Source organism: Aulonocara stuartgranti (assembly GCF_965226115.1).
Source record: "Aulonocara stuartgranti genome assembly, chromosome: 7".
NCBI classification, from domain to species: domain Eukaryota; kingdom Metazoa; phylum Chordata; class Actinopteri; order Cichliformes; family Cichlidae; genus Aulonocara; species Aulonocara stuartgranti.
The window spans coordinates 10,062,804-10,089,060 of NC_138945.1; the positions used below are offsets into that span (position 1 = coordinate 10,062,804).

The window sequence follows — 26,257 nt, forward strand, 5'->3', positions numbered from 1 at the left end:
TCTTTACTGAGGTATCCTGCATTCAGTTATTAATTTAGGCATGAATACATAGAAGTATATCTCAATTAACATCTTAGGACTTTGAGCACAAACAACTCAGAGCGAAGATACTCCAGAGGGACTCGTGAATGTAGATAAGAAGTTAGAGACAGTGGTTTGGGAGGGAAAAAACAATCACAATAACCTGCACTTAAAGAATCAACATGAACATAAATAAATAGGTAACATTAATAACTTCATTCAAAATGCATTCTTGTGTATTTTAAGCTTTCTTTGTAATCCAGTGCTCTAGCTTGAAAAACATACCCCACATAATCCGTTTCAAATTCAGCTACAGAATGTGTGCAGTGAAAAAAAGTGACACACCGAGTTTGAGAAGAATGTTTAACAAAGAGCTTATTTTACTCATTGGATCACATTTTAAAAAGAGCCTGGCTTTCTGCATAACAATCATAATGAGGATTCAAAACTAATCGTTGCTGTTCGTGAAGCACATGCTAGCTGAATGAGACTGGCATAGCTAAAATAAAAGCAATACAACACTGTACCTGTATATTACTCACCTGACCATGGGTTTTTGCTCTTTGCTGTGTGGATATTCTCCCTGGTTTCCTAAACCTTTGTCCAATCATGCTCAGCTCATTTCTGGCTTCTTTTTCTTTTCTCATTAATGGATTGGGTGATAAAGCATCCTGCCTGACAGCCTAAAAAAGGAGACTTAAAAGCAGAAGCAAGTCTTTTAAAACATGTATTCAAAGTTTTTGTTGTTGTTGTTTTTTTTTTTATTTCTTCATTTTTGATAACTTCAATTATTGGGATTAGTCAACTGGAAAATTCAAAGAAATTATGATGGTGCTGATATTCCACGTGTGGCTTTGTCACTTCCACTTAATCACCTTATTTCAAAGGTACATATTCTATACTTTTTAATTCTTTTTAAAATTTGCGGTAATTACTTTAATTTTGTTCTGTCCAGTCACTTTATTTTGCTATTTTGTAAACTTTTCATTAATGTATGTTTTTATTTCATACTTAAATTGTAACTGTAAATGTAATTAGTATTTCTCACACTTTGTCTTCGCACACAGTCGCCCGCTTGTGTTCAATTTATCACACATGCGCACAAAATGGCGCACTCTAGCCACAGAGCAGGGTGAGGACATGTTGATTATCAGGAGAAAAAGTCAACATACTTGTAATTTTAGTGCTTTTAAGCACTTATTATTTAAATTATTCAGTTGTGCTGGACCCTTCATACAAAAAGAGTGATATGCAGAACACTCTTTTATCGCAGCACTGCCATTCTGCTAAAAATGATATCACGTTAATCATGGCTTAATACTCCAATAACATTATTGTGACCGTTACCAAATGATGGAATTTATTAAGGATTCATGGGAAGTTTTAAACAACTGCATTCTATCTTGTGAAGTTAATGTCTCATATATTACATTTCATAGAATAAATTGTGGATTAAAAGATACACATTGTATAAAAAATAAAAAAAAGCAACTAATCATCATAACTGTGGCATTCATTATTTTTTCGAGTCCTCTCGTACTGATCTAGGTACACGCTAATTACATGTAGATAGCAACAAGTACAGTTTCTGCTTTAGCAACCAAAATAAACATTTGAACCAACAGTTCGTCAATAATGCCTCTCATAAACTGAGTAATGAGAGTAATGTTAGTGTGGCATTGAGAAAGTGGAGCATTGTTACAAACATCACGTTTACCGTTGAGTAGCAGTAAGTACGGAGAGTAATAAAGTTTTGTGTCACTGTGAGATCAGGAGGACAAGCATGTCTGGTCTTTACCTCAGCAAGTGCAGATGCCTGAACAGTCTGATACACATGCTTTCAGGGTAAAAACATACAAATACAACACTCCATGATGATAGCGGTGGTTCTGCTGTGTTTCAGATCAGTAGGCCATGCCACTTTGCTACTGGCTGACGTACTGAGCGCATCATCAAAGTCCAGTGCTCATCTTCTGAACTCTTCTCCTTCCCCACACTCAGCTGTCCGATCAGCTGTTTGGCTGATTTGCTTGTTGGGCGAGTTTCATATATAGAGACCAAAATTTTACACCGCTCCAGATGAACCTCTGGCAGGGAGAACAAGAGGACCTCATTGAAAACAGTCACCAGGCACCGAGCCACTGTAGAGCTTTTCTGGTACTTTAGCTTGAACTGATTGCACTGGACGCTGATCCTGGCATACAGGGCTGTGCAACACACACACATACACAGATTACATGAATTTATAACCGTATGTGCATCAAAGCTGGCGTCTTTTTTGTGTGAAGGTGTCTTTTTTTAATTTACCTGCATTTGGGGATATCTCAGAAAGGACAGTTTTGACCTTTAGCAGGCCAACCTCCAGCCTCTGAGACGTGGGAAGAAATTTCAGGGACAAAAGCACCTCTCCAACAAGATCCTTTGGAGAACGCATCAGTATAATGTACATTTATGCACAGTTTAAAAAAAAAAAGTGATATAGTTGCAGGCACAAACATAAATGACAGTATTCAGCAGGGCTAAAAATCACCACATAAGCACAAAATGTATTAAATGGCCACAGTCACAACTCAAAAGTATAACATCTTTTTCTTTTGTTTGATCTTAAATTAAAGAGGCAAAGGTCATCCTGTGGTTTCAGTTGCACTAGTGTTACAAATATATTTTTCTTTTCTTTGAGCAATTAAAAAAATATTACATGAATTATTATTGCCCCAATATAATAATTCATTATTATAGTAAGCTAGATGCTTAGACGGATGCCATGTTCAGTTATTGAAATATCATTGACAATAATGATGGCACCATACGATCCACAAATTACACAAACCAGTAAAAGTTAAACTAAATTTTCTGTGGAAAATAAAATTCTAGCTACACAAATGCACTCTTGGGTTCACCTGTGCAATTCTAAATTACTCCTAATATTTTGCCTCACTCGTGGTACATTAATGCTGTGGACAAAATATTAGGCATAGGTACTATAAACACTAACAAAAATGATTGCTTTTCTGAAAATGGAACAATTTTTGTGTGGACTATGAAGAAGGATTATATAGTTATAACAATGTACTCTATTATATTTTTACTATCATCTGTCACGTCTGTAAATGTCTGTTTAATTATTTCCATTTACACAAAGAATATGGTAAATGGCCTGTATTTGTATAGCGCTTTTCTAGTCCATAGGACCCCAAAGCGCTTTACACTACATTCAGTCATCCACCCATTCACACACACATTCACACACTGGCAATAGCAAGCTACATTGTAGCCACAGCTGCCCTGGGGCGCACTGACAGAGGCGAGGCTGCCGGACACAGGCGCCACCGGGCCCTCTGACCACCACCAGTAGGCAAACATGGGGCTAGTATCTTGCCCAAGGATATTTGGCATGCAGCCAGGATGCAGCCTGGGATCGAACCACCGACCTTCTGATTAGTGGCTGACCTGCTCTGCCATCTGAGCTACAGCCACCCCGAATATTAGCTTTCATTTTTATTATTATGGCTAAATATAGTTATTATATAGTTTTATAATCATATTGACATACTCTGTATTTCACCTTTACATAACATCAACTACTTGAGATGCTACTGAAAGCCAGTCCTGTGTGCATGCTGTGTGTTGTGTGTGTGCGCCCCCTGCAGTACCTTCTGGGGTATCTTTAGATCCTCCTGTAGTTCCAGAGGGTAGGAGATGTTGAGCTGTCCTAAAGGAACCCTCACATCTCCTAACACTGTGTTTCTGGAGAATTTATCAAAGTCTCGTACCTGAGATGCATACAGACACCAAATGATTTACACCACAACAGATAAAAACATTTATCATTCATACTTTTTTCTCTCAACAAGTGAAAAGAGACTAAAGTACTGTAACATAGCTGTAGTGCTTATGGCTTTAAATTCTCTGGCCCTTGAAATGTGACAGCTAACATGCAAACTGCATGCATGATTTAATACAAGCAATACCGTTTGAGTCCTGAACAAATATTTTTTAAGAATGAGAGATATGTAGTGCAGAACCTCCATCCTTAGGTTGATATGATGAAGCTTTTCCTCTTGTAAAACACAGCTGAACTGGTCTCCAAATAAAGGGTTACAGCTGCCTTTCACAATGCGAGTACGCCACTCCTGCAGTACTGTCCACAGAACAGGCGACAAGCCTTCCCCCTAAGAGGATCACACCAGTAATTTATGACACCTTTGTCTTTAGTACAGAGATGCTGTGCTGAATGAAAACTCAAAGACAGCGTGGATTGTATTTTTTAAATATGTATCAAGAAAAGGAAGAAAATAAGTTCACGGAAAATAATAATACGACAAACTTACCTCTTCATCTTTAAAGCCCTCGACTTCTACAGCCTCTGATCCAGCCCACATGAGCAGTATTTTAACAAATGGTTGGAGGGTTCGGCTCTCACTCTGTTCCAAAAGCCCCTCCACCTGCAGCACAGTGACCACCAGACGTGACTGCATCTGATCATAGTAGACGGAGAATCGTAATGATCCATCCACCTGATACGGGAGGATATGTTAGGAAAGACCCAAAGACTGTAGTTGATTTTGCCTGAAACTGTGTCATCAGTCATTTACTGTTAATCTTATTTTGTGAGGATTGATGGGACATTTTTTTAAATGATGTTTAAATTTCTGTTACATACTCAAATAGGAAAAGAATTAGGAAAAGAATGTAAAATTAAATTCAGCCTGCTTATCTTTTAGTCAACCTGATTCATCCTGAATATCTAAACAGATGCCAGAAGGATTTACAGGACATTTAGCTCAGAGATCTTTGGTTGACAGAAGATGAATCCTAATGACTGTGGTGAGGTGCTTCTACAGCCAGAGAAATGAGTCTACACATGTATCTGTGAGCATAAGTTTAATTCATGCAAAAGTGCAAGGGTATCTGTATGCATACTTACACTGCATTTTTTAACTTGTCTCTCTATAAACTCACTCTTGGCGCCACCATGTGGTTATGTTTATGGTTTACTAGTAAGAGAGCAGCTTGTAGCGTTTACCTAAACGTTGGCATCTCTATTTAATGATAGGAAAATCTCAATTTTACACCACTTAATTAATCTGACAGCTTTATTTAGCAGACTTTAAATAAAAAAAAGTGATACATTCATAACATATTTTAAAAAGCTGTGCATAATTGGTGCTCATTGCCGGATGTTGCTGGTGTTGTTTTATGAATCTTTAAGTTTTGGATCTTTAAATAACTGTAGAAACACCAACAGAGCAACACTGCACTAAATGAATATACTTCCTGTTTTGTCTCTCATTAATAATTTCACTGGACCTTGGGTTTCTGTCTGTCCAAAATAAAATATATAAACTGGATAAAATACCAGTTTTACCTTTTGAATAGTTGCCTGCTCTTCTTTGTCTCCAGCTGCCTCGGTGGATGCTAAGGAGGGAAACGAGGGCTGAGACAGGTAGCGACTCAGTCTGTGGGCCTCTGTGCTGACATCCTCCAGCTGCAGGCACACACAAATGGGCACTATTTACCCAGGAATTAAGAAAGAAAGCAGGCTAGTTGTATAAGCCTTTATAACACAGAGCACAATTAATTTTTAAGCCTCTACTCTTTAAAGACTCACATCTATCGAGGAAATACTTAGATATTTCACATGTACACGCTGTCATGATGGATCTGGTTTCATGTACATAGCAGTCAAGGGTATTAATTTATAACTGTCCTTAGACTAGAGTCCTTCACTTGCATCATAGTTGTTATTGCCTGCTCTATCACAAAGGTGCTCAAGGTGATTTAGATGTAGTAGCTTCAGCTTGTAATACTACATTAAAATGCTGCCTACATTCAGGTTTACATCTGTGGTCCTCAATTTTCATCACTCTTAATTTAGCTATCATTTGCCGTTGTTCTAACACTCTACATGGAAGTTTTTACACTCAGCAGAACTTTTCCTGACACGGGTCAGTCATGTGGTATGAAGCAAACAGCAGACTATCCAAATAAACTGCCCGACTTCTCAAACACATCCACACAAACACCCCACCCAGCCTGTGGTTTACTTATCTGCCTTCTGTCTGACAGTCCTCTAAAACAGTCCTTAGTAAAGTTACATGCTAAATGCTGACTTCTGTGGTACAAAATATATTAAAACTCTTAATTGTGTGGTATTTATATCATCCTGTTTTACTAATTTCCTACTGAAAATTCTCATGTTTAAGTAAATTGGCATTACCTGATTACACCGTGAATCTACAATTTTCAGAAAAATTCACTTCATTTTTTTTAAGCAGTCCTAAATATTTCCTGCATTTCTCACCAATTCTGTTCCAGAATCTTAACATGTAACTCAATAACTGTGTCCAAAAGAAATTAGCAGCAATATATTACATTTCAGAGATTCACCTTGTTCAGATGCACAAATCCCAAGTATCAACTGAAAGACAGCAGATTCCTCAAAGCAGGATTTTCTCTTAACCTGGTTTATACAGTCTGGTCAAGACCATGTGCACATTAGTGTTCAATTGTGAAAACGTTTCCTCTTACTTTGGTACTTGGAGCTCCTGAGTAGTTTCCTGTTGTCGTTGGCCCTTCGTCTGAATACAGCAAATCATTATGCCCTATCGCAGAAAACAGACACAACCATACATTTAATAATTTGTGTCACAGTCCCTCTGGCTTGTCAATATGCACTACACTGAGTATTACTGTAATTCCTACTCACCTGCATCTTGCTGGGTGTATGTAGTGTATTTCTCTGTGCAGAATCTGTAGATCTGCCAGGCTAAGATGCCCAGAGCCAGCAGTAGGAGAATGATGGAGATACCCAGAATGCAGTATTTGACCACATCAGAAAATGGCATTCTCAGCTCTCCAGCTTTTGAAAACAGCTCCATAGGAGCTGGGTAGTCTATAAGAGTCACCATGGCTTTCTGCGGCCATGTGGTCTGCACATACCTCTGCAATACAGGAACACAGAGCATGTGAGGACCATAGCTGGGTGGATTAAAGGACCTGCTAATAGCAGGTATGTAATGTAATGTATTTAAAAAAAAATATACAGTGCTTAAAAAAATTATTAGACTACTATCCATGTAATGCCACAGTGAATTAAACTAACATTAATGTTTAATCCATCAGCACTATAATCAAAATTATTATTATTGTTGTTATCCACAAGTTTTCAAATTTGCTGTTACAAAAAAGCTGGAAAAAATAGTAAAGCATGTTGCTTTTTTAAAAAAAATTAAGATTCCAACAATACATTGTTTCTGATGTTAACCAACAGTGGAATTTACAAAAATATTCAGCACTGATTTTGAAATGATCATCTAGTTAGGAAGAATCAATTAATGTCGATTAATCTATTACAGTTTCAGATCGCATGTGTATGACAATATAAAGTTTGAAGATGTTACTTGGACACTTGGGAACTGGATTTAAAAAAAAATCTATTCTCATATTTTTAGACTAATAGCTAATAATACGTATCAACACATTATTAAAATATAGCAAAGGACACTCAGTGACAGATCATTGACCAATAATTAAAATCTCGGCTGGTCTTTTGGTCATTGGTCTTTTTCGCTGAAAACTTTTTGGTAAAAGTAAAAAAAAAACCAAACCCATTAACTGCACTCTCCTCAAAGAGAAAATCAAACAAGCATTGCAGGGAAAAACAATGTTCTAGTTGTTGGTGACTGTTGTTATAACTTGGCCTAACTAATTGAATCCACAGTCCAGTTTTGAGGCACGGAACTTGGATTGAATGCACATAATATATAATAATAAAGCACAAATGAGTCTAGACATATATCAGCTTAACTACTGTTTTCCTTCATGTTGAATGTAGTAAAGCAGAGCCTGATGAACATTTTTCTACAACTTTCTTAGTATGAAAGTATGAAAAAAATATCATTTTTCTTCTAAAGCTGTTATATACAGTTAGTGGCATTAACAAAGTTTTACACCTGTACCTTTACCAAAAATTCCAGACATGTGCACACTAAATACCTACCAAATGTCCAAACGCCCTGGTATTATCTGAGCGTTCCCTCAGGTAAAGAAAAACAGTACAGCTGTATCTCTTTTCTAAAAAATGCTTAACTCCTATCAGAAATAGTTTCGTCAAAGAGCACTGGACCTGCTCTGTGCAACATGACAGAAAACGTAGTACCTAATGTTTCTATTAAGACAAAGTAAAAATCTAAGGCAATTTTACAATGTGTTGCTAGGTCACAGAATTTAAAAGGACAGGTAAAAGGTAAAAACAGACATACACTTCACTACTGCACAGACCTTCTGTTGCTGCTTGAATCGTGGCTAAAATTGCTTTAAGGACAGTTAAATATTTACCTGTGATAAGTTAAAAACTGAGGTCTCCTTTTTCTTCTTTCCTTTTCCTGTGCTATAAATCCATTGTGTGCGCACTTACATCTCCACAGAAACAAAAGAACTTCTCTGCAAAGAGAAATTCAAACTAGTACCTTATCATGTAACTGTTGCTCCTACTTTGGTCACTCTACACTCACACACTCACACACAGACACACACACACACACACGCGCACACACATAGACACACACCCTCCCTCTCTTTCACCTAACACATGACTATCAACACACCATTCTGGGCAGACTGGTTTGATTAGCTGGCTGCAGATACAGGTGTTATAAAATGACAGTGGTAACGTACTTTCAACAGCTTAAAGGTCAGCCAGGATCATGCCCTGTTTGTCTTAAAACACTTCCCTTGAAATTGTCTTGCTGAATGGTCACCTAATATGTTGCAGGACTGCTTGCTGACAGCAAGGCCTGCAAATGGGAAAAGGAAATGTATGTAAAAATTGGCCTATCAAGTAACACTTAAGACAGGTAAAGTGTTTTTAGAAAAATGAGAAAGAAAACCTTGATGACTAAGCTTTCTCATTTCCTTGTCACTCTCAGAATTAACATTGCTTTTATTTTGCAACTTTTAAAAACCCAGTCAAAGAACTGCTTCATGAAACTTACACTGAAACTTAAAACGTCACACAGGGAACTTCATATTACATGACCATTGCATTGTGGGCATGAGTCATGAGTTTTCTTCTTCAACACTGTGATATGGATGAAAGGTGTCTTCTGATCAAAGTGCAAAACAATGGAGGCACAGTTTGGTTTTGGGTTAAGACTCTCACAGAAGTGATGCAAAGAGGGCTGGGGTCAGGGTTAAGGCTGTCTTCTTGTCATCCACAGAAGACAGCATGTCAAAAGCAAAGTAAATACAAAAAGCTAAGCTGCAGACATCGTTATGTGAAAGTGAGACTGATGTCATAAAAAACAGAAAGACTTTTGATAGAGTTGTTCTTTATTAGCAAAGATAAGAGCTTTGCTTTTGGCAGTAAGGACACCAGGGGGCTATAGAGACATTTTGGCTTCATTTTTGGAGAACTGTTGTGCCGTCCAGCTGCGTAGTGGTTAGACTACACGCCTTTGGAACAGAGGATCGCAAGTTCGATTCCTGCCTGGGGCGTCTGTATCCAGTAAGGGTCTAGACCCCCTATGCTAAGCAAGCCTACCGCAGACATGAGCGAGACAGATAAATATGAAGGCATGCCAGCTCGGACGTCGCCCGGATCAACAAGGTCCGCGTCAGGTGTTGAGGAACCAGGGCACCCTGACGAAAAGTGGGCTACTGGAACAAGAAGGCATCGGTGGGCAAGAGACGAAAACAGGGCGTTGTTGGAATGCTACTACGCAAGTAACCCCGGCGGAAGGGGCTACATGAATAGGGTGAGGGACCTATGGATTCTTCGATACCCAACATCCACAATGACAGCGAAACAACTAGTAGCTCAGTGTTCCAACATTCAAAAGAAGGGACTGCTCTCACAGCTAGAGATTGACGAGGTACAACACAAATGCTAAGGCAAGGAGGAGTCAGGACGCCAGGTCAGGGGGGAGATATCATCACCCCCACCCGAGATTGGGTACATAGCCCCAAGTGCGATAGGAGAAGGATCGTTGAGTGCGAGAGGAACTGACCTGAAAAAAAGGATCATGGCCAAGCTTGAAACCTGGATCCCCCGTAGCCGGTTACCAAGATTACGTGAAGTACCCTCAGAAGGTCTGCTAGATGATGTTAATGCAGCACTATGGACAATACCTACAACCACGATTACCGACACTAACAAGCTGATCTACAATACGGCAACAGTGATCAGTGAGATGCTTGGCTACAAGTTGAACAGCCACAAGGGGCAGTACCCTCCATGGAGAAGGAGGCTAGAGGGCAAGATCAAAGTAGCACGGAGGGAGGTTAGCCAACTAACAGAGTTGCAGAAAGGTGCGACAAAGAAGGTGCATAAGAAATACAGCAAGCTGTCCATACCTGAGGCCTTGGAAACTGCCAAGCAAAGACTCACAGCCTTGGCCAGCCGCTTGAGGAGGTACACCAGGTACACCAGAGAGATAGAAGGTAGGAGAATAAACCAGCAAAGGTGTACTCTCAGTGGCAAGGGAACAATAATAATAAGAGAACAGCACCACCAAGGCTGGAGACGGAGCAATACTGGAAGAGCATATGGGAGAAGGACGCAACCCATAACGGCAATGCTCAGTGGCTAGTGGATCTGAGGGCAGACCACAGCGGGCAGACCACAGCGACCTCCCTGAACAGGGTCCAGTGGCACAGTGGCAGATATCCAAGAAAGGGTCTCCAGTATGAAGAGTTGGACAGCACCAGGGCCCGACATGGTTCACGCCTACTGGCTAAAGAAGCTGACTGCACTCCATGAGTGTCTGGCAGCACAAATGAACCAGCTGCTAGCTAACGAGAGACACCCGGAATGGCTAACCGAAGGTCGGACGGTCCTGATCCCCAAGGGACCGGTCCCCTCCAACTACCGACCAATAACCTGCCTCAGTACTACATGGAAGCTCCTGTCAGGCATCATATCGGCTAAGATGAACAGGCACATGGGTCAATACATGAGCGGGACACAGAAAGGAATTGGCAAGAATACCAGAGGCGCAAAACACCAGCTACTGGTAGACAGAACAGTCAGCCGAGACTGCAAGACCAGACTGACCAACCTGTGCACGGTTTGGATTAATTACAAGAAGGCCTATGACTTAATGCCCCACAGCTGGATACTGGAATGCCTAGAATTGTACAAGATCAATGGGACCCTAAGAGCCTTCATCGGGAACTCAATGGGGATGTGGCGTACAACACTAGAGGCCAACTCCAAGCCCATAGCACAAGTCACCATCAAGTGCGGGATCTACCAAGGAGATGCTCTGTCCCCACTGCTGTTCTGCATAGGCCTGAACCTCCTCAGTGAGATCATTAACAAGACTGGCTACGGATACCGACTACGGAACGGAGCAGTTGTCAGCCACCTCCTGTACATGGATGACATCAAGCTGTATGCCAAGAGTGAACGAGACATTGATTCACTGATCCACACTACCAGGCTATACAGCAATGACATTGGAATGTCGTTCGGACTGGAGAAGTGTAGTCGGATGGTAACAAAGAGAGGGAAGGTAGTCAGAACTGAGGGGATTGAACTACCAGAAGGCAAAATTGCAGACATAGAGGACAGTTACAAGTACTTGGGGATCCCGCAGGCGAATGGGAACCATGAAGAGGCCGCTAGAAAAGCTGCAACCACCAAGTACCTGCAGAGGGTCAGGCAAGTCCTGAGGAGTCAGCTGAATGGTAAGAACAAGATCCGGGCCATCAACACGTACGCCCTGCCCGTGATCAGGTACCCTGCTGGGGTAATAGGCTGGCCAAAGGAGGAGATAGAAGCCACTGACATAAAGACAAGAAAGCTCCTTACCATGCATGGTTGGTTTCACCCCAAGTCCAGCACCCCGAGGCTGTACGCTAAGCGGAAGGAAGGGGGCCGGGGACTGGTGAGTGTCAGCACCACAGTCCAGGATGAGACAACGAACATCCAAGAATACATTGGGAAGATGGCCCCAACTGACCGAGTGCTCAGTGAATACCTCAGGCAGCAGAAACCCAAGAAAGAGGAGGGAGACGAGGAACCATCATGGAAGGACAGGCCCCTGCACGGTATGTACCACCGGCAGATAGAGGAGGTGGCTGATATCCAGAAATCCTACCAGTGGCTGGATAAAGCTGGACTGAAAGACAGCACAGAGGCACTAATCATGGCAGCACAAGAACAAGCTCTGAGTACAAGATCCATAGAGGCTGGGGTCTATCACATCAGGCAAGACCCCAGGTGCAGGCTGTGTAAAGATGCCCCAGAGACAATCCAGCACATAACAGCAGGGTGCAAGATACTAGCAGGCAAGGCATACATGGAACGCCATAACCAAGTGGCCGGCATAGTGTACAGGAACATCTGTGCCGAGTATAACCTGGAAGTCCCGAGGTCAAAATGGGAGATGCCCCCAAGGGTGGTGGAGAATGACCGAGCTAAGATCCTGTGGGACTTCCAGATACAGATGGACAAAATGGTGGTGGCTAACCAACCACTTGGTTAGCCAAGCCACTTGGTGGTGGTATGGCTATGTCCATACCACCACCATGTCCGTTGGTCCGGCTAACCAACGGACATAGTGGTGGTAGACAAACAGAAGAAGATGGCCATAGTGATCGATGTAGCGGTTCCGAATGACAGCAATATCAGGAAGAAGGAACACGAGAAGCTGGAGAAATACCAAGGGCTCAGAGAAGAGCTCGAGAGGATGTGGAGGGTGAAGGTAACGGTGGTCCCCGTGGTAATCGGAGCACTAGGTGCGGTGACTCCCAAGCTAGGCGAGTGGCTCCAGCAGATCCCGGGAACAACATCGGAGATCTCTGTCCAGAAGAGCGCAGTCCTGGGAACAGCTAAGATACTGCGCAGGACCCTCAAGCTCCCAGGCCTCTGGTAGAGGACCCGAGCTTGAAGGATAGGTTGAAGGTGCTGGGTGTTTTGTTTTATATATATATATATATATATATATATATATATATATATATATACACACACACACACACACACATATACATATATCACTGACTTGCAGCTTGTTGTGTTTGAGGATATATGACTGACTTTAATTATTAAACATTCGCACATAAATAAGTGACGTCATATTCAGTACTTTTAACAGTTCACTCTTCGGCCGCTCCATCTTATTAGGGAAATTCCATATACATAAATGTAAATTTCAAAACTCAACCCCATCATTTAATTTGTTTTTGATTGAAATTGAATATTACTTAAACTCTCTTACATTAAATTCCAATAAAAAAGGTTTATCATTGATTGAAATTCATTCAGAAATGTTTAAGGAATGAGCTGTCACAAGTTTCAAGTACAAAGTTGTTATGAAGTCTGTCACATTCCCCCCCTTTTTTTCTTTTCTATCCTTTATTTATTTATCCTTATTTCATTGTACTGTATATTGTTACTCTTATTTGCCTTGTATGTCTACTGTACAAACTGAACTGGAATGACTGACTGTTCGCTTTATAAGTTCAATAAAGTTTGAAAAAAAAAACAAAACCTCTTCGGCTGCTCCCTTCTGCCGTATTTTGCGGCAAAATTATCCACACCCACCGTCGCGCTAAGAATTGTGGGATATATGGAACCACGAAGCGTGCACCGGACCACGCTTGATATTTGGGGAAATCGACGGCGCATTTGGAGTATGCATTTGAAGTACACTTCGAATTGGGACAGCCGTCGTTGCGTGGCAGTGACATAACCGCACTTGAAATTCAAATTCAAATTTTATTTGTCACGTACACAGTCATACACAGTACGATATGTAGTGAAATGCTTGGACAACTGCTCGTGACCTAAAGAAAAGAAAAGGAAAAGGCTATGAATAAGATAGGAAATAAATATGAAAAATTAAAAAGGGTAAATTTAACTAGGGAGGAATAAAATATAAATTAAGGTTAAAAATGAAGTAACTGTACAACACAAATTAGAATGAAGGGTAAATTTAACTGGGAAAGATTAAGAAAATATATAAATTAAAGTTGAAAATAAAATAACTGTACAACAAAATACACAATATAGAACTATATAAGAATGTATGAAGAAATATAAATAAATATATACACAATAACAGCAGCTGTACAAGTATTAACTGGAAATGAAGAATATAATGTCCAGTGTTGTGCAATCCACATTATGAAATGCGTACTTCAAGCGTGCAGACCCTGAATTGGGACAGAGCCCAGGCCTCGAGGGCCGGTGTCCTGCAGATTTTAGATGTGTCCTTGATCCAACACAGCTTATTTAAAAGGCTAAATGACCTCCTCAACATGTCTTGAAGTTCTCCAGAGGCCTGGTAATGAACTAATCATTTTATTCAGGTCTGTTTACCCAGGGTGATGGAGATGTATGAAGATCGGTGGGGTCAGAAGTAGGGTGCCAAGAGAGCATGTACTTTTACAACCTTTTCCCACATTCTTTGTAGCTGTTAATGTTTTTTAATTCCCTATTGGGGTTGCAATGGTATGAGAATTTCTAGGTGCAATAACTAACGGCATTGTGGACTTCAATTGTTACACCTTTATTTTTGCAAAGCTAAATCCACTAAAATGTCTACAAGCACACTCAACATGCAAAGGACTGAAACTGGGTCACAGCTTCTTTGAAGGTCTTTTTGCCAGTGTCCTAATTTTTGTATGTATTGGAGTTGAATCTTAAAAACACTGTCACACATTTTTAAAATAACTATTCAACCAAATAAACAATCACTTGTGGCCATATTTGCTATTGTGGAACAACAGGTATCTCCTAGGAATAAAAAATAGCCAAAAATTACATTTGCCACTTTGAACTGGATTCTCTCAATGACTGAGGGAAGTAATGCATCATCTTAAACTCAAGAAACTAAGTAGATAAATCGAGACAACCTAAAACTCAATGGACTATATTAAAACTAACATTTACATCCATTTCCACTACTTAAACAGTGGCACCCATATATAAACTTAGCATTCTTAATGGTATTGATGAATGTTATCGCTTCTGTCCTAGTCTTAGGAACTCATTGCAGTCTACAGAATAACTGTTTTGTGCATTTGCCTGTCTGTTTTTGTGGTGTCATTTGCTTTATGTGTTTAGAAAATTATACAAAAAAAAAAACCCTGAAGAAATGAACATCATCCTTTCACCTCATTTCAGTTTCTAAATAAATATTATTTACAATAACTCTTTAAGGAATAAACCAAAAGACAGTTTTGTTTTAGTAAATTATTTATTAGAACTGAAAATTGAAACAAATTTTTAAAGCAAATATGTGTAAAAAGACTTCCGTCTTTTTACAGTCTCCCACTGGAGCAAACAAAATACGGGGAAAATAAATTAACAAACCCTACTTCTTTTGAAGCAATACAAACAGGAAAGGTGCACTAGCTTGACCTATTCTCCAAGAAACCAAGATGACTATGAGCAAATTAAATTCTCTATCCTAATACGAAATATTATCATACGGCTGTTAAACATCATACCATGGTTTAAGGGCAAATCTGCGAACTGCTGCTAACCTAGTCCCTATGTAGTCAAAGGAGCTTGCAAAGAAAGCTTGCAAAGATGACCTGGATGACTGAGAACCTTCACAGACATAGTCCCTATGTAGGATATTTTATTGGTTATCTGTTGTACATGTAATCATTGTGAAGACACTGGTGGACTGAGAACCGATTTGCACCACGGCTGGTGTTATTTCACAGCAAGACAATCCAAAAGCCTATATAAGCCCCCCAAAATACACAGCAGGCCCACCCTGAGCGATGAAAAGTTTATGGAGTTTGTGCTAACATTTGTAAAATCTAGTCTGTGATTTTCTCTTACTAACACAACATGCGCTTCCCTGACCGCAGGGCTCAGTGCACTTTTTGAAGGGGACAGAGCAAAATGGTTTGGAAAAAGCTCTAGTAGATACGCTCCTATAAAGTGGCATGCAGCACAATCAAAGCCGTAGATACATTCATTCTTGCATAGTTAGAGTAAAAGTAATAACCATTAGGATGAGTTAAGAATTCTCAGTCCTTCTCATAACTGATGGACATCAAGTTCACCAAGGTATCTGCTCTCCTGTAAAGTTCAGAAATGAGCCATGGTCCTTTTCAGTTAGCCCTCCAATCACAGACAACATGAAAGAAATACTATCCTCGGGACTCAGTGGAGCCTGGAAAGAGATGGAGAGAACAGAAAAGCAAATGAAACACACGCTTCTGTCATGATCCCAGGTCTGTTCTCAGGGTATTTGTGTGTTTTTGAGTGTTATTCAAATTCATTCTTGTTTATTATAAGGCTAGGTCTCTCTTTGGGTCTCTTTTATAACATCTACATTTTCAGGTTTCACGTCTTTTACTTAGCATTTTCAGTCTTTAGTTCACAGTTTGAGTTTCTATTTGTATTAGAGTTTATTTGATTCCTCAGTGTCTCCCTCCATCTTATTGTCCTGAGTTAAGTTCACTCAGATTTACTTTATAAGTTTCTATTTTACTTCACTAATCACACTCTTTGTGTATTTGTAGTTTAACCTCCTCATTTACCTTGACTGTGCTCAGCTGTGTTTCGCTTCTCTTACGTTTCTGCTCTCCTCATTACTTCATGTTTATTTTTAGCCCCAGTTTGCCTGTGTTCTTTGTTGCATCATAATGTGTTTTAACCATCCATCCATCCATCTTCTTCCGCTTATCCGGGGCTGGGTCGCGGGGGCAGCAGCCCAAGCAGAAAAGCCCACCTCCTCCAGCTTGTCTGGGGGAACACCATGGCATTCCCAGGCCAGCCGAGAGATATAATCTCTCCAGCGTGTCCTGGATCTGCCCCGGGATATGCTGGCAACTGTTGCTTTTATTTTTGTGCGTTTTGTATTTTACACTCTTTTGGGTTTTTTTTTGTTAAACCAATAGGCTTTTGTTATTTTGGATCTGGACTTGGTATAGTTACAAGCAGCAGCTTATATTTGAGTCCTTTTAACTACTATAGTCCAATCCATGACATGTTTTTACACACACACACACACACACACACACACACACACACACACACACACACACACAATTTACGGTATATATCACAGTGGTATAGCCCGTTCATAAGTCCAATGCATTCTCTCTTCCTTCCTCATCAATTATGCGTATCTTAAAGTCATTCAGAGCAGGCCCTTACCTCTGACCCCCCCATGTCAGTGCGTACCCAGCCAGGGTGTATAGCCATACAGAGAATCCCATCTGGCTCTAGGTCTACAGCCATGCAGCGACTAACCATGTTTAGTGCACTCTAAAATGACAAGCACAAACAGATTACCATGAAACACAAAGAAAATGAATTTCACCTTGACCCCTCTTTTCATACTCACATCACAGTACAGTTAACCCAAGTTAAGTGATGTCCCTTAGCAGTCCGTTACTTTTTATTATGCAGTATTCTCTAATAACTCTTCTTTCCTTTAACCTGGAAGTTGCTGGGAGCTCCTGCTAGCTGCTAATAGCCAATAATTACTGTTCTGAATGTTTTGTGCAACTCCACATGGTCCACACACCTATAACAGCAATATTAATGCGAAATACTCACAGCTTAAATAAACTGTAATTATTCTTTAAATCACAGTAACAATACCTTGGATGTCCTGTAGGGGTACCATTTGAAGTTGTTGGCCCTCTCACCCCAAGTGAGCTCCACAGAGCCCAGCAGTGAGGTCATGTTAATAACCGCTGCCCTCTGGATTCCCATTGTAGCTGAGCCTCCTGCCCCTCCTCTGGATGCAGCTTTTTTTAGAAGAGGCAGATAAGCCTGGCAGAAAAAAGAAGACACACACATTATAGCTGGAAGCAGCAATAAAGTCACAGTTTATGAATGGTTTAAAATTATTTAAAAAAACATGCTGATTATTATACTTTTAACATTTTAAATATGAACTTGTCAGACTGACACATTTCACACTGTATGTCTTTAGAGATGACGCTAGTGCTGCCCTCTGGTGGCAGCATTTCCATGGAGTGGGCAAAAAGCCACAATTCTCCACACACACTTTTTCAATTCTCTCAAACTTTACTGATGCTACTGAAATATTCTGCTTTTATTTAATTATTATTTTTTACTTAAAAAAAAATCAAAACAAAAAAAGAAAAAAGAAAAAATCAACAAGTTGAAGCAGAGATCAACGATGGGTGTCCAAAAAAAACTAATAATACAGTCAGACAGCTTCAAACTGCTTGATTCTCCACAAAGCAACTGTTTAAAAACAAGCATTTTTAGGACAAATGAGAGATACACCCTTTTAGGGTTTTTATAGGTTAAAACAAGTTTTTCCTCAAATTACTGATTAATCATTCAGTCATTAAAACTCTCTGGAAGAAACAAAAAACAAACAAAGACCTAAGATGACATTTTCAGTTTTGTTACAATCTGAAGTGTAATTATCTCCCAAAACCTGCAGAGAGGGCCGAGAAGCAGTTGTCTGCTCTAAAGTGTGTGATGTAGTGTTGATTTAAAACCACATTTACAACTTTGCAGACGGTGATTATAGAAGACGTCCGGGCAGCAATTTGGCCTTGCACAGTTGCAGAAAGGGCTCTTTAACAGAAGCAAACTGTGTGTCAGGAACAATCTGCCATGCTTCTGATCAGTGCCTGAGTTTTACCAGCACAGGAGGCTTACTCTGTAGTCCACCCTAAAATCAGCGGCCGACAAAATAATTGACTTTTAATTAATATTTATGGCATTCAGTCTGCCCCAGACAACAGGGTTTTGTTACTTCTGTCCATCAAGGTCGTGTCTTTATGTTGGCTTCCAGCACTTAGGAAATGAAACACTCATGGGTCCTGCTTGCGGCGACTGAGGAAAACAGAACGCTGCACTCTTTTCTTTTGGTTATTTCACTGTCTGATGATGCAAGATGTTCCAAATAAAACTTTTTTAGAGCTACTAAGTAGCTGATTCAAAGCACAGAAGGTGGCAAGAGGCACACAATATATAAATAAAATTTACCTTAGTGATCATTAGAGGAGCCACAGTGTTGGTGTGGAAGTTTTCTATCATCATCTCGGCGGTAACAGAATGAAAGTCGGCCACCACGTTGATGCCCGCATTGTTGATCAGGCAGTTCAGACCTTCTTCTTGCACCAGCTTGCTCACCTCTTCTACAGACTTCTCTATGCTCTCCTGGTTCACTACGTCTAGTAAAGAGACATAAACTAATCAAAGCTGAAAAAAAAAATCATGCAACACTCGCAGCAACAAGAAATTGGGGGCTAAAGAACCAAAAAAAGGACAAGGTGATCATGAAATGTGGCTCAGATCTTAAATACAATGAATTGCATTAAGCCATGTGTTTGGCTGATAAGATATTTACAATAACAAGCAGTTCAATGGGTGTATCTAAAAAAGTGGCCGATGGCCTGTCATAAAGACTGTGACTTTGTGTTTTAATTTTTCCTAAATTTTTTCTGTCTAAACACAGAAAACAATGTTCTTCTCAGTCTTACCCAAAGTGATTATGTGGATGTTGGGATGCTTCTCCGCCAGTTCTTGAAGTTCCTGTAGGTCAAAAGCACAGTTGGATAGTGGTGAGGGAGGATGTCTTGATCCTGTTTCTTTCTTTTTTTTTTTTTTGGCCTGTCCCGTTTGGCTCTTTTGCCATCAGAATTGTTGTCTAAAGGCGAAGAAAGATGCCCAACGGATTTACTTTACCAAATTGACCATCCCAGCCTTGCCGTAATGGTCCATTTGATTCACCTTTTATTGTTTATTTTATTTTCATTTGCTGAATACGGGACAGACTTGACTGGGGGAAAGAAGGGGAGAAAGAAAGAGGGAAAGAAAAACAGCTGAGAAGAGGGACGGGGGAGAAGGGCAAAAACCAAAAACCAACAGAATAAGCAGAAAAAAAAATGCATATATCGATCACCTGGATCACCTGCTGAGAAAGAAAAAAGAAAACAAGCAGAAGAAAACGAGAGTAATAGAATAAACAACATCACAATGATATATGGGAATATGACAGTAAATACTAAATATTAAACATTATTGTGCAGCACGTAAGATCAACAGAACACAGTGTGCTTTGAGGTAGGAGCCAAAAAGGGTGTAGTTTGTGTGTGTGATCACCCGTGTGTACACCTGTGAGCATGGACACACTTGTTTTTTTTTTTTTAAAAGGTTCCTTCATGTAATGATCTGCTAGAGGGTGTGGGGGGGCCACTGCCCCGTCCACCAGGGCATGAAGCAGGTATGGAAGAGATCAAAACTCCATTCATCCAGAGGCCCCCAGAACACAAGAGACCAAGGAAGACCAACAGAGGGGCAGCCGCGCCACTGTCCCAGAAAGAGCTGAGGAGAGTCCCAGATGAGGGGTCACTCAGCAGCCGTGGAGCAGAAGCCAGGGGGGGTTGCAGTGACGCGCCCGTGAGCTCCGCCGGCAGCCAGCTGTGCCTGAGTGACCGAGCCCCAGGCCGAGGGGCCGGGGGCACCCCACCCCTGAAGTGGCCCGAGCGAGCCCCAGGCTCCAGGCCCCGATAAGCGGCCGCCAAGGAGTGAGCCGGAGTATACCTGGACGCCCATCCCCGGACACAAAGAACCACCAACGCACCGATGTCTGAGGGAGTCCGCCACCGGCAGGGGAAGTGGTGGGGGGAGATAGGCCTCCAAACCTTGGAGGGCCTGAGATGTCCCCAGAGAGGTGGCGCCTGACACCCAACCTGACATATAGACACAGAAATACAGGCACACACAGATACAAACATCCATTCCCACCCTCATGCTCTCATATGCACTTACTCCACACTCAACCAACGTGGAGACAGACATGAAGAGACACTGTACACACGATCACACTCCCCAAGCGTACTCTACGAACCGGGTCTAGGTACCCTTGCCCCTGGAGGGGGGGAACTGCACCCAGACCCAGGTGGTGTTACCCTTTTCCCTGCAGTGGGGAGAAGCAGACCGCCCCGACTCCGCAGCAGCAGGGAGGCCCCACACTCCAGACGGCCAACTCCTCCTCCTAGCCCCCCACTCCAGCAGGCCGCAGAGAACGGGGGTGAGAGAAGACTCCAAACCTCCCTCCACCCGCTCATTGTAGTGTTGATGCATGTGTGGATCCTGTTTATTTCTAAATAAATAAAATGGTAAATGGCCTGTATTTGTATAGCGCTTTACTAGTCCCTAAGGACCCCAAAGCGCTTCACACAACCAGTCATCCACCCATTCACACACACATTCACACACTGGTTAACATTTCTATGTTAACTGAGGGGCGTACTACAAACCAAGCTCACGATAGCCAGGGTCTGTTTGTGTTAGCTGCCTCAAGAAAACCTTACCGGCTGTGCATATTTTCTGATGCAAAAGACCAATTTCCAATTATTAGCGGCACTTACAGCAATGTCACAAATACACAGGTTGTTTATGCAAATTGCATTTCTTCCTCAGAAAATCCATAATCACACTCAGAGCATATTGTCAAGAAAAGTGAAAATGTATCAATTTCAAACCACCACCTTTGTGACATTTAAAATTCAGACTCAACATGACTTGCTAAATTATAAATCCTGCTTCATAGTACAGCCCTCTGGTGACCATCAGTGTTTGCTCAAAGGAGGAGAATAACTGGCCAGTGTACTTTTTTCCTTACTTGAATGTCAACATGTTTGCCTTGTCAGTGGAGTGTTGTTTGAACATGTCACCTAAAAGAAATTTTGCTGTATTTTTAATGCTGCATAAAGACACAAAGGCTGCTGATAGGATAAGGATACAAAAGCATAATGACAAGTAACACAATGCGAGATCCCAACCAGACTAGCTCTCTCTCACACACAGATTCCACTATAACATACAGGCCACTGTAATTTCCGATTATGTTACCCATGTATACTGAGATTGTTTTATATTAACAAACTCCAAAAATTTAGCTAAAAATAAAATAGAATTTAATTCACGTGGTAAGGACCCTACAATAAAATAAACAAAACCCCAACAACCAGAAGATGCCTTTTGGGCGTGCACTTAGCAACAGTGGGAAGGAAAAGCAGACTTTTAACAGGAAGACAGGGAGCCATCAGCCATGACCATTTTGGGGTCAAAATTACCATGACATTCACGCCCATGATAGGTGTATGGAAACTTCTAGGATGATCTTTTACTCAAACACTTTAAACATGGATCAGCGCTGGCGGAAACAAATCTTTATTTAGCCTTTATCCTACACATGACAATGTTTGAAATAATCTTAAATTTAACACATCTTTATTAAGAACATATTTTAATTTAAATTGTGGGTTTTTAAAGAAAAGATCAATATAGTGTACATCACTTTTTTCTTATAGTTTTACTAAAATATGACATCTTGTTCAATAAATACCTAACCTCTTCTTTTACTTTACGAATAAGTTGTAAAACTTATACGAAATGTTCATTTTTAGCGTTTTTTTTTTAACCAATTCATACTTTTTGGAAGATATTTTTCTATTTCTATTTTTTTTTTTAACGAAGGGGGGGAATTATTCCGTTTCAACGTGTTATATTCACGCGTCTGCACAGATGAGTCAAATACGCATGCGCCGACGGATTACTTAAATGCGACCAAAGCGACATTCACTGAAATACGAAGAATCGCTGTTTGACTATTCTCGGGAGTTAACATACACACTTGTATTATCCAAATAGCTGTCTTTGGAGTGGTCCATCAGCTTTATTCCATTATTGCTACGCCATCAATGCGCACACCGAGTTTCGTGTTGGTGTTTACCTGTGCGTTACCAGGGTTTCTGCACGTGGCTATTATCTTTCCAGGTGAAAACTGTCCACTTGCCAGACTGTCCACTAACTGCAGCCCGAGGCCCCGGCTGGCTCCAGTAATCAGCACAGAGCCGCATTTTTTAAAATTCATAGCAGCACTCATGGCGGACTGTATATGTCCCTGTGCGCGAGCTCTTAGATAATCTGCAGGCGTCACGCGACTCCTCCAGCAGGGGGAAGGCTTGCTCTACTGGGGCTTGCGCTTCTTCTTCTTCGTCTAGTTTCATTAAATTGCCATTCCTTGTAAGTTTCATTACTGCCTCCTTCTGGTTTTAGTTCTTTATTGCAGCCCACTGTTGTCACATAATTGCTGCTGTTACTTCAGTTGCTCTAAAAACTTAAATATGCAAAAAGTCACGCATGGCTCCACTCTCTTCTCTGCCCACAGTTTTTGGACACTGGATATTTCTCTAAACCTGTAAGTTACTGTAATTATTTGTAAACTTTTAATGACTGACTATTTTCTACTCTACCCCAGTTCTTCAACATCACCTCAAATCAGCAGTTAGACAGCTGAAAGTTGGACACAGTTTGGTGTTCTGCCAGGACAATGATCTCAAACACAAATCAAAACCGGTTCATTCTCCGGTTCAGATCATTAACAAGCTCTCCCGTGTAGTTTTGGGGTGATTCGCCAACTTTCTCATGATCATTTTCATCCATGAGCCAAGATCCTTTTGTAGGAGCTCCAGATCAAGGGCGACAGACAGCTTTGTGCAGGTCTACGATTTTGTTCCTGGTGTCCTCTGATGACAGCTCTTTGGTCTTGCCCATGGTGTAGGAGAGGGTGGAAAAGAAGAAATTGATTCTGTAGACAGGTGTGCTTTATACACATAACAAATTGAGATCAGGAATATCTGTAATTGATTAACTGACTGCAATCACTAATCTGTGGGAGCTAGAATTCTGTTTGGGTTGTAGGGGATCAAATACTTATTTCACGTATTGACATGCAAATCAATTTATAGCTTTGAGATTTGGGGTTGATGTTTTGTCTCTCTCCATTAAAATGAGATGATTTATTTCTTTGTAAGTGAGAAAACTTCCAAATTCAGCAGGGGCAACAAATAATTATTTCCCTCACTGTATGTAAATCTCTGGCAACTAAAAATGTGATGTCTTCCCTGAATTAATTCCTGGCTGTTGTAATGGTTGACAGTGCTAACAGTGACTCATTCCACAGAGTATTTCATTTTCTTCTGCTTTTCTACCCTATAATGGTAGCAGGAATGTATATAGCTTAACAGCACAAACACTCAAATAAGTTGATATTCTCCTACAAATGCCTGCCTGCTTCAAGTCCTCTACCATGATCCCTGTCCCCAAGAAACCAAGGATCACTGAACTAAATGACTACAGACCCGTGGCTCTGACATCTGTGGTCATGAAGTCATTTGAGTGCCTGGTTCTCTCCTACCTCAAGACCCTCACGGCCCCCCTCTTGGACCCCCTGCAGTTTGCATACACAGCCAACAGGTCTGTAGACAACACTATCAACATGGCTCTACACTTCATCCTGCAGCATCTGGACTCCCCAGGAACCTACGCCAGGATCCTGTTTGTGGACTTCAGCTCTGCCTTCAACACCATCCTTCCAGACCATCTCCAAGGCAAGCTTTCCCAGGTGAATGTGCCTGATCCCATCTGCCGGTGGAACACTGACTTCCTGACGGACAGGAAGCAGCATGTGAGGCTGGGAAAGAATGTCTCGGACTCCTGGACCATCCTCACCGGCTCCCCTCAGGGCTGTGTTCTTTCTCCTCTGCTCTTCTCCCTGTACACCAACTGCTGCACCTCCACCCACCAGTCTGTCAAGCTAATCAAGTTTGCATAAAACACCACCGTTATAGGACTCATCTCGGACGGGGATGAGTCTGCCTACAGGAGGGAGGTTGAACGTCTGGTGTCCTGGTGCAGCCACAACAACCTGGTGCTGAATGCCCAGAAGACAGTGGAGATTATTGTGGACTTCAGGAAGCACACAGCTCCACTCCCCCCCATCATCCTGACTGACACCCCCATCACCTCTGTGGACTCATTCCACTTCCTGGGTACCACCATCTCCCAGGACCTGAAGTGGGAGCCCACCATCACCTCCGTCATTAAGAAAGCCCAGCAGAGGATGTACTTCCTGAGGCAGCTGAAGAAATTCAACCTGCCAACACGGACGATGATGCAGTTCTACACTGCAATCATCGAGTCCATCCTCACCTCCTCCATCACCGTGTGGTGCGCTGGAGCCACTATCAGGGACAAACAGAGACTGCAGCGTGTTGTGCGCTCTGCTGAGAAGGTGATTGGCTGCAGACTCCCATCTCTGCAGGACCTGTACACCTCCAGGACACTGGGGTGTGCAGCTCGGATCACAGCTGACCCTTCTCACCCTGGACACAGTCTGTTTGACCTGCTCCCCTCAGGCAGGAGGCTCCGGTCCATTCGCACCAGAACCTCTCGCCATAAGAACAGTTTCTTCCCCTCTGCTGTTGGACACATGAACAATAACCGTATGACTGTTCCCACCACTAACACATGACCCTACGCTGTGTTCACTGCATCATTCCATGTTTGGCACTGATCACCACCTGCAGTCATGTATATAACTATCTACTTAGCACTTTTAATTCTTATTTTTATGTCTATTTAAGCGTTATATGACAGTATGTTTGCACTAAGTACCGCAGCAATTTCCTAATGTTGTAAACCTGCTCAACATTTGGCAATAAAACCCTTTCTGATTCTGATTGTGAAATGCCAGTGTGGCCACTGTGTACAATACCTGAGACTTTGACCAAGAATAACCTCACAAACAGAGTCTGGTAGTAGTTGGAAAAATAAAATAGAGGCGTCAACACTGCAGACAATGAAATTAATAAATAGGGGGGCCCCTTTAACTTTCATTGCTATGAAGCTCTGGATTGAACAGTTCCACAATTCACTGTGCAGAAAGCCCCAAACAGCTGTGTTTGCAGCAGAGTCATCTTTACTTAAGCAGCAAAGTGCATTTCTCAATGAAAGCTAATAATCCATAAGTTCAGGGATCATAGAGGAAAAACAAACAGAGTTCTGGGTTTTATTTAATAATTTTTAAGTTAAAAAAAGAGCAAGAATATTAAACTATGGAAATCGAGGTGCAGGAGTGGGGAGGAAATAAGAGTTTGTCCCAAGTCTCTGCTTTATTTTGATTGTTATAATAGACAGAAGTGCAGGTAAAAGCATAAAATAATTAATGCTGGTTAAATGTTTTAGGAAAATGTATTGCAATCAGTCACTACCTTTTTGATCCACACATATCTAAAATCTTTGTATCTTCCCTGCGATCCTTTGCCTTCAGTTTTGCTCTGTGTAAGGGGAGTAGACTCACCCATTTATGGCACACAGGTTCTGTGTAATCAGTTCAAAGAACTTTGTCGCAGAAATCTGCTGGTTTCTTTTTCTGGCTTGTCATATTTTGGTGAAACTGGTCATATTCTTTCCTGG

At 41.3% G+C, this 26,257-nt stretch overlaps 2 protein-coding genes across 3 annotated transcripts; both read right to left on the reverse strand.

The window, feature by feature from the left end:
- Positions 1–1,403: 1,403 nt before the first annotated feature.
- On the reverse strand, positions 1,404–8,815 carry syt19 (synaptotagmin XIX). The gene is made up of 10 exons (XM_082540671.1): positions 8,701–8,815; positions 8,362–8,466; positions 6,731–6,965; positions 6,553–6,626; positions 5,390–5,509; positions 4,353–4,538; positions 4,047–4,193; positions 3,675–3,794; positions 2,329–2,440; positions 1,404–2,228 (listed from the first exon to the last, which is right to left on the reverse strand). The coding sequence occupies exons 3-10, from the start codon at positions 6,930–6,932 to the stop codon at positions 1,921–1,923; spliced, it is 1,269 nt and encodes a 422-aa protein (XP_082396797.1). The 5' UTR covers positions 6,933–6,965; positions 8,362–8,466; positions 8,701–8,815; the 3' UTR covers positions 1,404–1,920.
- A 6,396-nt stretch (positions 8,816–15,211) lies between these two features.
- LOC309710590 (C-signal) lies at positions 15,212–22,962 on the reverse strand. Of its 2 annotated transcripts, XM_082540176.1 has the most exons (6): positions 22,731–22,962; positions 19,471–19,522; positions 18,974–19,161; positions 17,603–17,776; positions 17,153–17,263; positions 15,212–16,163 (listed from the first exon to the last, which is right to left on the reverse strand). In XM_082540176.1, exons 1-6 carry the CDS (start codon positions 22,881–22,883, stop codon positions 16,050–16,052), a joined length of 792 nt encoding a protein of 263 aa, XP_082396302.1. In that variant the 5' UTR covers positions 22,884–22,962; the 3' UTR covers positions 15,212–16,049. The 2 variants fall into 2 exon arrangements, with proteins under 2 accessions (XP_082396302.1, XP_082396303.1); XM_082540177.1 differs by lacking the exons at positions 15,212–16,163; positions 17,153–17,263 and adding an exon at positions 17,290–17,525.
- Between the last annotated feature and the right edge of the window lie 3,295 nt (positions 22,963–26,257).